We start from the raw sequence: 13671 nt of genomic DNA, 5'->3' as shown, positions 1-13671 counted from the left end.
CTTGCATTTGGAGTGGCCTGCATTGTGGAGTCCAACTCCTGCTAACAGGACTAGCCTTTAGCCTTTCCTTACTGACCCCTGTGTCCTCTCCCTTACATTTGTTTCCACACTTTGAGAGACATAGCTTTCTGTTGGGAGACAGAACTGCCTGGGGAAGGAGCTGACCAGCATATTTCTCCCAAACATGTCACTGAACCTCTTTGTAAATAAAGTAGGTGATCTTTGGCTTCATTGTCTAAAGTATAAAATGAAGGTTTGGGGCTAATTGGTAGTTCTTAATTTGGGGACTAATTGGTGGTTCTTAATTCACATTAGAATCACTTTATAAGCTTTAAAAAATGTCTGGATTCCACCTCAGACTAATTAAATCAGAATCTGGGGGATGAGAGGTGGTGGGAACAAGTTATCAGTCATGTTTTGAAGCTCTCACAGTGATTCTCATTTGCAGCTGAAGCTGAGGGTGAGTCAGCTAGTTTGCCTGTAAAGTCTGGTCTAGTCTGTGGCTAACATCCCAAGGCTCTCTTGACTGGCCCGATATAAACTTTTAGATACACAGCCTGCAAAGACTGCCACATACTTAGCTTGCTTGAGGCATAAATATCTCACTTTCAAATTCATTCCTAGAAGGGTTTCCTTCTTCAATTCATGGTGCAATAGGACATCCTGCAAGGCCCACGTGAGTGGACAGAGGTATTTTGACTCCTCTCTCCACTCAGTGCTGTGGAGATGAGATCTCGTACATATACAGTCTCGTACAAACTCATCTTTGCCACGGCTCTTCATTACAAGAGAGAAGTCAACTCCTTAGGGATACCAGTGATGATCATCCTCCTTTCGGGATCCTGACTCTGAAAACCTCTGAGTAAAGTACATTCATGTGCTCCATTGATTAACACTGGCATGGTCAGCATACAGAATCTACGAGATGCCATAAGTTTCAGCATATCTGCTTAAAATGCAGCAGGTGACATTTTTGTTGACAATAGCAGCACATGTTTAGCTTCATGGAGTGACCTCAACTATCAATGGCCTCAGGTGTCCATCGTGCTTAGATTCCAGTTAAAGATGTTAACTTTGCTCTTTTCTTATGCTTATTAAGCATGTCTACTAAATATAAGATTGAAATGTGATCTGTAGCATTTACACCTCAACCTGAATAGACTTTCTCAATCTTCTCTATAGAGATGAGCCCTTTCCCTCTGTGTAAGAGTGGACTAACAGCATAATGGACTCATTCTGTAAGCCATACGATGACTCCAGTCCTGAAAGAGAGTTTTACTTTCTAAAGTAAAGAGCAAATGTCTTTATCCTAGAGTGGATCAAAACTGTTGTGTTATTAAAATTTACAGTCTCTCCATAAAGTAGTTGCAGAGAAGTTACATCAGGATGGAAAGACCAAATGTTAGAATAGGGACTGACTCTTTGTATTCACAAAAATATCTATATTCTCCATTTTAAATGGAACTGATTCCAACTGAGCCCACCCCTACCTATACAAAAACCAGTTTCTTCAGAATTTTTTCTATCTACTATTAGCAGGATTTTAGGAAAATAGTGCTATTGAGTCAAGATTTTGTGAGTATTGAAGAAGATAATTTAATCCTTATAGCCCTTCTGTCCCTGGGGATAAAATATCATGGTTCAAAGCTTACCTTGGTAAACATTTCAATATCTCATGCTTTATAAGAAATGGGATTTAATATAGGTTATGCATTCTGCTTACATAGTTCAAAAACACCTTACCTGTCCAAAGTGTCATCAGATCTGTACCGACTAATTGTGGCTTTCAGCTCACGTATCTCATTTGTTTTCCTGTAGCAAAACATAATTACAGAAAGATCAAATAAAATATAAAAAATAGTTTTAAAAAATCCTATCATGCATTTGATAAAGTTTTGGACTATTCAGTACAAGATGTATATATTACCAAGAAAAGACATATTTAGAGTATCCAAATCGTCCAAGGTTTTGACTTGGATAGAACAACTTATGGCAAACTCAAATTCTTCCACTAATAAAGGAATTCTTTTCTAAGTCCACTTATTTCTAGCTAGAATGTAACATACTCAATTTGGGGATACGGATACATAAAAGAAACAACTCAACATGCAAGATGGCTAACTACTAATATGTACTCTTGTCAGTGTTGTTGATTTTTACATAATAGGAACTTGATCCCTTAAAGTCAGCTGTTTCATGGACAGAGTTTCAGCAGCATCATAAGCCAGCACAACAGGCTAACTACAAATTGCTTTATTTAAAGTTCAGCACCGTGGACAGGGTTGAAAGAGGAGAACTTGCTGGCAGAGGGGAGACAGGGAGAGGGAAGAAAGGAAGGAGAGAAACAGGAAAAGCTGGAAATAAATGAAAAGAAGAAAATGGGAGAAGAAAGAACAGATAGATGTCGGAAGGAGAGGAAAAGGGAGAAGAGATAGGGAGAAGTAGGTAGAGGAGAGACAGAAGGCAGAGAGAGTTGAAAAAGACAGATAAACAGGAAAAAAAATGGAAAGGGTAGAAAAGAAAATAAGGGAAGAGAGGCTAGAAGGCTCAACAGTAGGAATTAAGATCATCAAAGCAGTGGAAATACCTTGATCAGAATGATCAATCAGAAAAAAGAGTCCTGTTTAATGCCTTTATAACCCTGTGATACAAGGAAAGCAAGCTCTTCAGAGAATGATACCACGATCTACTGTGTTCGCATATGAACACATCATTTGAAGCTGACAGATCAAAGGTATTAAATCAGAGAAAAGAACTAAAACAGTATATTTAAGATTTAATTTTAACTTGCTGTCGCATATTTTTATTAAGCAAATATTTGGAGATAATATACAATGCTCTGGGCTGATGACTACGAGAAAACAAAAAATGAAATAACTGTGGACCCAACACACACAGAGCTAGAGGGACAAATGAAATGTGCACATTCGAAGTGGTCACTGTCAGAAAAGAGGACCAAGTAAAGTGCAAGGAAGTGCTAAATTAAGAAAGCTTATTTCCAGAGATAGAGATCAGAAGGGCCTTTATGGGTGAGGTGCAGTGAGATCTGGAACTGGGAGAATAAATTGATGGAAACATTTTCAAACAGTGGTAGAGGGAACAGTGTCAGTTCAGGCCAGACAAAAAGTAAAGAAAATTGACTAATGCAATTCCTCAAGTTTTTAAGGATGTTGAGAGTGAAATCATGGTATACAGTTCACCATCGTGGGGCTCTCTGACCCCCTGCCATGAAACAGCCCCTTCTCATACATGATCACACTACATCTCATAGCTGGCTTTATTCTTCCAGCCACTTACCATAACACAATATATTATACCGTGTTCATTTCTTTTTAGTCTATCTTTTCGTCCTTCACCTTCAACTAGGATGCAAGTCCTATGAAAGCAGGGATTTTGTTTTGTTTCCAGAACTTACAACAGCGTCTGGCTCACAGCAGGCCTCTCTGCAGGTACGATTTGTGCTGTCAGGCTTATTTGACATGCTTTAGTGATTTGGCAGAGAAATACACACTAAAATTCCCTGGTTTGCGATACTATGAAACTTGTTATCTAGGGTGATGAGAACATATTGTTTGCTTTCCTTTTCCTTTATGTTCAGTCTCTGCTCATGAGGAGCTCTTTGCACACATGGTCACTCCTGCCAGAAACACTTCTTTCTGTGCCACGTGCACATCAGCCACCCCTTCCTACTTGGAACACTTTCCTCCTCCTCCTTCAAGCAGTACCATCTCGAATAACTACTTCCTCGGTGAGATCTCCAATGTATTCATGCAGAGTTAGTCTCTTCCTCCTCTCTATTCCCACAGCACTCACACAGAGTTCTACAAGAGCACTTTCCATGGTCAATTTTATTTAGTATTTTAGTTTATGGATCCATCTTTTCCCATGAGAGTTCCTCAAGGTCAAAGGTGGTGTCTTATGTATCTTTGTATTCCCAGCACCTGGCACAATGTCAGCACGTTGTAGGTGCCCCAAAGTGGTGTTGAGTGAACACCAAAGTGGATACCGCCTCTGCAAAAGGCAGAAAAGCATCACGTGGGCATCCACATTAGCAAGTGCAAGGAAAAATATAATCTACGCTTTTACGAAAATGTAGTTTGAGACACTGGTTGTAGGTCAAATGGAAAATGTCTCAGATTTAAGATTTTTGTTATTGACAATAAAAGCTCAGTGTGCTGTTTTAGCCAAATTGCTGTCCACCAACTGGAACGGTTCAGGAAACCAGTATAGTTTCATGTATATAAAATAAGCACAGAAGGCATTAATTTTTTGTTATCCTAAAACACACTGAGAACACGAAGCTTAGTTTTCCCAGTCACACTTCAAAACAAGTACCATGTTTCCCCGAAAATAAGGTCGGGTCTTATATTAAGTTTTGCTCCAAAAAACGCATTAGGGCTTATGTTCAGGGAATGTCATCCTGAAAAATCACGCTAGGGCTTATTTTCCGGTTAGGTCTTATTTCTGGGGAAACACATTATGTTTGTTCTTTAATAGTTCTACAGCAAGGCAAATAACATGGAGGGAGCGATTTCCATGGGTGGCTGGATTCAAACGATCAGGCTCCCTTTGTTTGGTGATAATGAGGGCAACTGAGAACAAGGCTGTGATCTTCCAAATCAGGAAGACAAAGGAGAAGGTACAGGTAGAATCTGCCAAATCACAGTCAGTCAGTCAGATGAACTAAGGCCGGGAACCAGGAAACCCAGCAGGTGCTTTGTATAAGGACTTCAAGCCCAGTACCCTTAGAACAGGTTAAAATTATGAACAGGTTTAAAAGGATTTAGAAAAATTCCCAAATAAAAGTTTCCAGAATAGGAACATCCAAGGCGACTACTTCACTTTTTAAAGACCACACCATAAAAGACAATCACACTCCTTTACTAAGTACCTCTTGGTGACACACAGGCTACTGGACCAGATAAAACTTGTGTCTGATAAATAATTGGGTGCTTCTGATGGGTGTGGTTGTTTGCATGTGTGTGAGTGCAAATGTGGTTTTGGCAAGACTATTATCTATTTATTTGATCAGTCTTCGATTATTTCCATCATTGGGATTACTGGCTTTGTCTAAATTATCCTACTTTGTCATTAGGAAATTTCCTGTCTTTGTCAGTCAGTGTAGTTGTTACTGAGTATCACGTATTGGTCTTCTAGAAGTTTCTAAAAAGTGTACTCTCCCAGAAAGCAAGTGAACTCTGGAGCTTATATGTCTATATTTTCAGATTCCTTTCCTTAAGGTCCGGAGATATTTTATCTGGTCATGTTTCTGTGAGAACTCTTTCCCTTTCCCAAGGTGGGGGGATGGGGGTAGAGGATTGGTGGTTCTATGCCTACGAGCTAGAAGGCATGGAGATGCAGAAGCACAGTTTGCCCTGTGGAAACACCTAATGATAACATCACAGAGTCTCATTCACGTGCCCAGCACATCAGCAAAAGCCTGAGGGTAGCCACAAACATCCAGCCTGTCTTGAACAAGTCTTTTCAAAAACTACCGTCTTTGTGTTTCTGCTAATGATGTAATTTGTTTGAAACACTCACCTGTCTAACGCATCATGGGAGTTATGTCGGCTGAGCACCACCCTACCATAATTTTCATCTCTGCAGAGAAAGAACAAAATTAAGTCACATGAAAGGTTACCCCAGTATTTAGTAAGCACTGAATAAAAGAGAAAGAGCTCACAATTTTTGGCATGGTTAATCCAGTTTACTTCAGAAATAAAAACACAACTATTTATTTTAACCCGTCACTACTGAAAACGTGGTGAAAAAAACAAGTTTGTCAGTACAGATGATCATTATTCTAATTTATCCACTGAGATTTCCATGTGATTCAATAATAGAAAAAGTGTTTGTTGTTTTGTTTTGTTTCTTCCATGTGTGGGAACATGAAGCCACCTACTTTGTGTAAATTAGAAGAGTTCTCTTCTGTAGGAATGCAGAAGTTTTCTACAAAAAGGCTCTACATTTAATTAAGCCCGTTATGTGTGGACATTTTCATTTTATGGACTTGATTTTTTTCCTTGACAAAAAGTAGGAAAATAATTACCAATATTTGTGGTTATGGAAATTGATCATTCACAGGAGACTTAGCTCATTTTTGAACCATGAAAATATGTAGTTTGCTTTGTTTGGTCTTTAAAATAACCCTATGAATTAGGCAGGGAAGACACTGTCATATCCAATTACAAATGAGTAAATTGATCAGGGATTGTGTGGCTTTCCTAAGGGCAAAAGATTAGCAAGTGACAGAGGTGAGTGTAGGACCTAGATCTTTTTATTTCAAACCATTGCTTTTCTAATTGGGCAACACTGTAAAAGACCTTCAAACATAAAATCCCAAAGCTATGCCCCTCTTATTTTGTACAGCAGACCTGAAAGCACAGGCAATTTTAGGAAATGTCAAAACATGTAGTACAGCCTGTGGCCTTACGCCAAGGCAGAGAGTAAGTACCTGAACCTTTTCCATGTCAACCCAACCAAACCTGAAGTACCACATTTCTCCTGATTCTGCTCTACTAACAATACTCAACACTCTGAAACCATTTATAATAAAGCTATAAAAGAACTGTAATAGATAATTAAAAAGAAAGAAGAACAGTGAAACTGGAAAAATTGCAGCAAATATACACCCTCAAAAATCCCAAGAGAACTTTTCCGTCTCCTTTGGTATCCCTTCCCTAAACTTATGAGAGAGTAGCAAACACCAGTTGTGTTTTTACCTTAAGAAGAATCATAATACATAGCCCAGAACTGAGCCATTGGGAGCGGGGGAAGCATCAGAGCCAATTTCCCCTTCATTCCGCAGCTGCCATGCCATCAAAACTGGCTTCCCTCAGTCTTTCTAAGGAGGCACGCCTGGCAGAAAACCATCATTCCTGCCAACTGCAATTTGCCTTAGACATCTCTATCCTCACCCATCTGTGCAAATATTTGCAACCCAAAATTTATGATCTACATTTCATATCACTCTACCACTATGAAAAAATAAAAATGCCATATTAGGCTCTGACAGAAACAATAACTGTTGCTTTATAGAAGGAAATGATTGTTGTCCAAGAGTGTTGACTCTAAAAGTTAGTGTGAGTCTCTGAACACCCCGATAGTCCCATAAAATAATAAGATTTAGTAGCAATCAATAGACATTTTTATTTAACAGTTACAAATATGAGGTTGGACAATTAAGTTCGCGAACTCACCCTAGAAAAAGTGCTCCATACCTCATTGCTGAATATCACTATAGTCACCTTCAAAGTACTCCCCTTGGGAAGCTATGCACTGATGCCAGTACCTAGTCCACCCTTCAAAGCAATATTGGAACTCTTTTCTGGAATGGCCATCAGAGCTGTCATACTACCCTTGATGTCCTGAATGTCATCAAATGTCTTCCTTTCAACATTTCCTTTATCTTTGGGTAAAGAAAGAAGTCATTGGGGGCCAGATCAGGTGAGTAGGGAGGGTGTTACTTGTTTACTGGCTAAAAACTCCCTCACAGACAGTGCCGTGAGCTGGTGCATTGTCGTGATGTAAGAGCCATGAATTGTTGGTGGAAAGTTCAGCTCGTCTTTTTCACGCAGCCTTTTCAGCACTTCCAAATAGTAAACATGGTTAACTGTTTGTCCAGTTGGTACAAATTCATAATGAATAATCCCTCTGATATCAAAAAAGTTAGGAACATCATTGCAAGAAGTTCGCGAACTTAATGGTCAGACCTCGTGTACTCCTCAAATAACCATGCATAGACAGTTTAGTAGTAAATTGAGAGTAAGTACTTGTAATACAGGGTTTCTGAACTTCAGTGCTACTGACATTATGGATTTGATAGTCTTTTGTTCTCGGAGGTGTCAGCGCTTTGTAGGATGTTTAGCAGCACGGCTGGCCTCTACCCACCAGATGGTAGGAGTGCTCCCTGTTTTTGACAACTAAAAATGTCTCCCCCTACTTTGCCAAACATCTCCTGAGGGTAAAGGTGCTCCTGATCGAAAACAGGGTGTAAGGGAAAGACAATGCGTCATGTTAAAATCTCAACTCCACCACTTAACAACAGCGTTCCGTTGGACAAGTTACTTAAATGTCCTGAGCCTCAGATGCCTCGTGTGTAAAATCAGGATGGAATACCTACCCTGTGCAATTGTTGTGAGATTGAGTAATGTTTGATATGTAAAGTACAATTGCACAAGGTAGGTATTCCTTTATCCCCAGGTAGTAATGTCCTTGAAAATCTGATGTTACCAATTTATGTTTAAAAAATTAGGCCAGGCAACAAAGTGTTTTAGAAGGAAAGTATTTTCTTTTCAGTCCATTAGCTTCCCAAACAGAGAATGGCTCTCTCTCTCTCTACTCATCCACCCACTCCATACCCTCTTACCTTTCTTCTGCAGAACAGTTCTTTATCCAGCTGTTATCCTGTAAGAAAGTCCTTCTTTTATTCAAGTCAAGAAAAGCCTGTTGTCTCTGTGTGGTCCCCTGCATAGTACTCTTCATATCTATCAAGAGAAAAATGAAAAATTGGGAGACGTCATTGCGTGGAGTTGGGTGTGGGTTTGTTAACCTAGAAATCTCAAGAGGCACATCTGATTGGCCAGCATCGGTCTTCTAGACTGGCAAGTCTAGCACTGCTTTAACGTAGGATGTGCCAGCAAGAAAGAACAACTCCCACACCCATCATCAAAGATAACATGTTAGACTGCTCAGGTGCCAACTGAAACTGCCCGTGCAGCTCATGAGGCCCCATCTGGCACCAGGGCCTGGGATAAACCAAGCCAGGGTTTAGTGGGTGGCCATTTTACTCAAAAAGAAAAATGCCTCAGAAGCACACACGGACTGTTTTAAAAGCACTTAGGAAATAATAGCCAATAAGTCCTGGTGCTTTTGATTATAAGTAATTTCTTTCTTTGATCTCACAGGAGCCAGAAACACAGAAGGTCTCTCTCTCTCTCTCTCTCTCTCTCTCTCTCTCTCTCTCACACACACACACAGGATGTTTTTATGGATTTTAGTTAAAAATTTTTGAATTGCAATTACATGAGTAAAAGCTGTTGCACTCTTACATTTTTCTTAAGTCTAAACTTAGCAGTGCTAATCAAATTAGACTGTTGCTTCTATGCATTCAATATCTATATAAAATAATTAGGAACTGTAAGTTATTTTCCCCAGATTTTTAAGTTTTCTGAGAAGGGAAGTATCATCTACATTACCATTTCCTGTGGGAGACGTTTTTCTGAAGGTTAAATTAGACATGCTGCCTTCCAGTACAGATCTGAAAGGAAAACAGGGGTGGGGAAAAACACAACAATGACTCTAAGAATCTACTAGTGACTCTTCAGTTGCTAATGAGACACATTTTTCAATGACATTGACAAAGGCACAGGAACTTATATAATGAATACATGACATAAAGTGCCCCCAAGAACTCGAGAGTTCATCTATCCCAATGTGTTCATTTTACAAATCAAGAAACTTAAGGCCCAAAGTGTTTAGTGTCCCCAATATTATAGAACAAGCAATTAATTGGCTGAATCAGGCCACTAGTTAATCCAGTTATTCAATCAATCCATATGCACTGATTACCTATGATATGCCTGACACTGAGCCAGGAGTTGGAGACAGAGAGATGAGTAAGTGTCTGGTCGGGTCAGTAAGGAGACAGAGACATGGGACTGACCCCACAATCTGCAGTGGCCTCAGAAGGGCGCATCAGCTCCTTCTCCGGGGATGCCGAAGTGAACTCAGGCAACTAATGTGTGATTAGAAGGGACGCAGCCAGAAGCATGGAAATCACAGATCCGGGAAACACTGATGAATTTAGGTAACCTCTGCATGGGAAAGTCCAAAGTTTCTTAGCCATGATCAACCACTATATTTCAACTGTTGAGCGGTTAAGGCGACCCACAGTCCCCGGAAATGACTGGGTGTCCAGGGCTGCATTATGCCTTCGTGAATCCTGTGCACTTTTGCTTTTGTAGGCTTCATCCTTAGACACATACACACACACACACATAAAAATTATACTTATGACTGTGTTAGCATAAAGATGAATAATAATCCAGGCTAGTTTCACTGTTATATGTTCGTTATTGTTATATTCATTCTTTTCTTCTGCTGGTAAAAGGAATTAAAATCAGAACCCTTTCATGGGCTCCTACAGGTATTGTGGTCCTTTTCTGCTTAATGGATAAGTCAGCCCCAGCTCTGGGTTTCCCTGAGTGCGAGACTTTCAGTTTTAAAACTGGAAAATTCTTGGGCAAGCAGCTATGCCTGGTCACCCCAGGTGGGGTGTTTTTTTTGAAGAGTTCATCTACCCAGACAGTGTATGGCATGTTGGAGGGGTCTTAGATCTCACATCAGAAGTAAGTTCTAGGCCCAGTTTGACCACATCCAAGTTCTGTAATTGGACCACTTACTCTCACTGTAAGACGGGGATGATAAAAACGGCCATCTGCTCCACGAGGTGGTTGTGATGAGCCAATGGATAATGTACACAAAAATCACTTTGTTAAACTGTAGATGTTATTTGGACTTAAGGTAGAGTTATCAGACAGCAGTTTATAGGCATAACTTAGGGTCTCTAAACGGCCCCATCTCCCACCTTCTGATGCCAAAATATTTCCTATAATACCTTGTCATAGGATCTGAAGTGGTAAAGACACATTCCTTTGGAGCAAGGCCTTGTTTTCCCGGGAGTCTTCTTTCAGAGTGAAATGGCCATAGAGTCAGTGGGAAAGTGGGGGCCTAGAACAGACTCCCTTCACCAGTCTGGTGCTCGGGAGCCAGGGGCTCAGGCTGCCCCCCCTCAGGGGAACTGCCCTGAGCCGCACAACCCATAGCCAGTGACTGACAGACAGACTCAGGAGAAAAAAGTCAATCTCTTGCCTCAAGGTAGGCAGGTGATTTGTATGTCAGAGATCACCGGGGTGTCAGGCTGAAGCTAGATCAGCAGAGAGCACATCCTGCTCAGCTCCTTTCTGACTCCCCTTCCTGCTTCCCTTTCCCCTTTCTTCTGAAATCATACCCTCAGGAAGTCAGAGACCCCCACAGACCCTGCTTCTAAGGAATCCAACCTAACAACCAGAGCCATCAATCAAGGCTTTATCTTCACAGAGACCAGCAGCTCTTCACTCCACCAAGAAAGCCGGGAGTCTAAAGGTTTTCAGAAGTTAGAAAGGCCTGCATTTAACGAATGCTCTTTACTGACTGTTTCACGTTGGATATGTTATAGCTCAGCTCCCTCATCCGTAAATGGAGATGAAATTGAACTGTTTTGAGGATCAAATTAGATGACATATGTAAAGTGTCTAATTGTTGCCCAACACACAGTTGATGCTCAGTAATTCTTAACTTCATGGCTCTGTCACCTTGGAAAGCAAAGAGCAAAGACATAGGGGAGGTGTGGGTAGGTGTGGGGAGGGAATGGAGCAGCCTTGAATTTGGGCCGCTGGGCAAGCAGGGAGTCTGGGTAGCCCTTGGCTGGCTGTGTTTGGCGGTTCCTAAAACTTTGGCAGGAAGGGAGGTAGAGAAGCCTCTTAAAGGCAAACTTCAATCTCAATTACTTGTTCATTTCGCCTCCATGTGGCCCTGCTTCTCTGAGTTCTTGGCTAATCTATTTCCTGTTTCTAAAAATGGGCTCTAATAAATTCTTTTCCTCTAAGCCGGTGAAGACCTAGAAAGTTCACAGCTGATTGAACTGGGATTCTGAGATGGTCAAACTGCTGAATGTCTATTTATTATTACATTTGCAGTGCCTGCAAATTTAGTTGTGAGACGTGGGGCAGGGTGAATGGAGAAAAGGCATTTTATAATTATCTGCTTATTGTCTCTCCCAAAAGACTGAGTTTCCTGTGGGTACGGCCTGAGTCTTTCTTTCCTGTATTCCCAGTGTCTGGGGCACAGTACATGCTCCCGAGGGGCTTGTTCTGGGCTGAATCGTGTGTTTCCCTCCCTCCCCAGATTCATGTGTCGTAGCCCTAACCTCAGTACCTCGGGAGGTGACTGTTTGGAGACAGGATCTTTAAGGAGCGATTAAGTTAAATGAGGTAGTTAGGGTGGGCCCTAATCCAATGTGACTGGTGTCCTTATAAAAGGAGGAATTTGAATACACAAACAGACACCCACTACATGTGCATAGAGAAAGGGCTATACAAGGCCGCAGAGAGAAGGTGGCCATCGGCAAGCCAAGAAGAGGGTCTCAGGAGAATCCAAACCTGGCAACACTTCGACCTTGGACTTCTAGCCTCCACGGCTGTAAGACTACAAATTTCTGTTAAGCCACCCAGTCTGTAGTATTTTGTCATGGCAGCCCTAAGAAACCAAGAGTATTGATGGGAAAAGTGATTTAAACATTTCTAAAATAGCTAAGTCATTCCAAGAGCTGTGTGCCACACTGTCTCTGGCCTGGGCCCTTCTGCCTTCGATTGTCCTACTGCACAGGGCAATTGCCAATAGCATAAATACCCATTAGTTGAGCGCCTGTCCTAAACAGGTTACCTCACCGGCATTGTTGCTCATCCTCAAATAAACTCTGCGAGGCGGCTATTATTACCTTTACCTCCCAGATAAGACACCTGAAGCTCAGGGAGAGTATGCAGCATGCCAAAGGTGATAAAAAGCAGAACCTGGCTTCTAAACCAAAGCCAATTGCTTCCCTAGCAACCAGAAATAATGCTCAGCATGAGTCCTTGCAAGAGTAGACTGGTGCCCTGGCATTCGAGTGAGAGTGGGAAAGCAGACAGCAGGGGTCTGCCTGACTCTTGCCATTTCAATCTTTGGAAGTCCCAGGACCTCTGCCCCCAGTGCCCGGCAGCAGGAGAACCAGGGCAGCCTCTCAAGGAATCATTGTAGCAGACAAGCCCTCCCAGAGCTGTCTTCTCTGAGAGGCCTTGGGCATACGTCCGCAGAAAAAACTTGTACATGAATGATCATAGCAACATTTTTCAAAATAGCCAAAAAATAAAAACAACCCAAATGTCCATCAGAAGGAATGGATTCATAACAATGGTACATCCATACAAGGGAATATTACTCAGCAATAAAAAGGAATGAAGTACTGATACATATTACAACATGGATGAAGCTTGAAACATGCTAAATGAAAGAAGCCAGCCTTAAAAGATGACATATGTATGATTCTGTATGGATGTTGTTTTTCAGATTTTCCTTGGTATCCTAACTTCAATTCTCCTTCCTTTTGGCTCTGCTGAGTAACAAGGAGAGTCCAGACAATAGTAATACTTCAAATGATTTTATAGTAATTTATACTTTATCTCATTTTGTTTCCACAACGTTTTAAGAGTGATAGAACCCCTATTTTACAGATGCAGAAACAGAGTCATCTTGAGTAGCTGAGGAGTGGCAAAGCGGGGACTCAACATGAGGCTTTCTAGCTCGAAGCTCTTCATTTTTTTCTATGCTGGGACTCCAGATTGTCAGCACTTCTTGCAGAGAGTTGTATAGAGACAAGCAGGTATCTCCTATTTACCTTATATTTGGTGCTGGCTCTAACCAGATCCAACATCCTGCTGGAGGGCCTGATATTTTTATGCCGTTGGTAGCTAGGCATTCTCCAGAAGGCCTCGTTAAATAGAATCAAATGAGATAACACATCCAAATAGGCTCTTGGCCCTTAACATCTTTCTCTTTGCCAATCACTAGCCTTGGATATCATATAGCACCTCA

At 41.2% G+C, this 13671-nt stretch overlaps 1 protein-coding gene across 7 annotated transcripts in view; it reads right to left on the bottom strand.

Annotated features, from left to right (window-relative positions):
- The window catches only part of SCEL (sciellin), a 102711-nt gene that overhangs the window by 78924 nt on the left and 10116 nt on the right, over nucleotides 1-13671 (bottom strand). For all 7 annotated transcript variants that reach the window (XM_033103755.1, XM_033103754.1, XM_033103756.1 and 4 more), the window contains exons 2-5: nucleotides 9198-9259; nucleotides 8369-8486; nucleotides 5542-5601; nucleotides 1744-1812 (exon numbers count right to left, since the gene is read on the bottom strand). In XM_033103755.1, the coding sequence (XP_032959646.1) occupies nucleotides 1744-1812; nucleotides 5542-5601; nucleotides 8369-8486; nucleotides 9198-9240 (290 nt within the window). In that variant the 5' untranslated portion in view covers nucleotides 9241-9259. The remainder of the gene's footprint in view (nucleotides 1-1743; nucleotides 1813-5541; nucleotides 5602-8368; nucleotides 8487-9197; nucleotides 9260-13671) is intronic.

This window comes from Rhinolophus ferrumequinum, chromosome 4 (assembly GCF_004115265.2).
Source record: "Rhinolophus ferrumequinum isolate MPI-CBG mRhiFer1 chromosome 4, mRhiFer1_v1.p, whole genome shotgun sequence".
In the NCBI taxonomy this organism is placed as follows: domain Eukaryota; kingdom Metazoa; phylum Chordata; class Mammalia; order Chiroptera; family Rhinolophidae; genus Rhinolophus; species Rhinolophus ferrumequinum.
The sequence above is the reverse complement of the archived record's forward strand: the minus strand, read 5'-3'. Positions and strand labels throughout refer to the sequence as shown.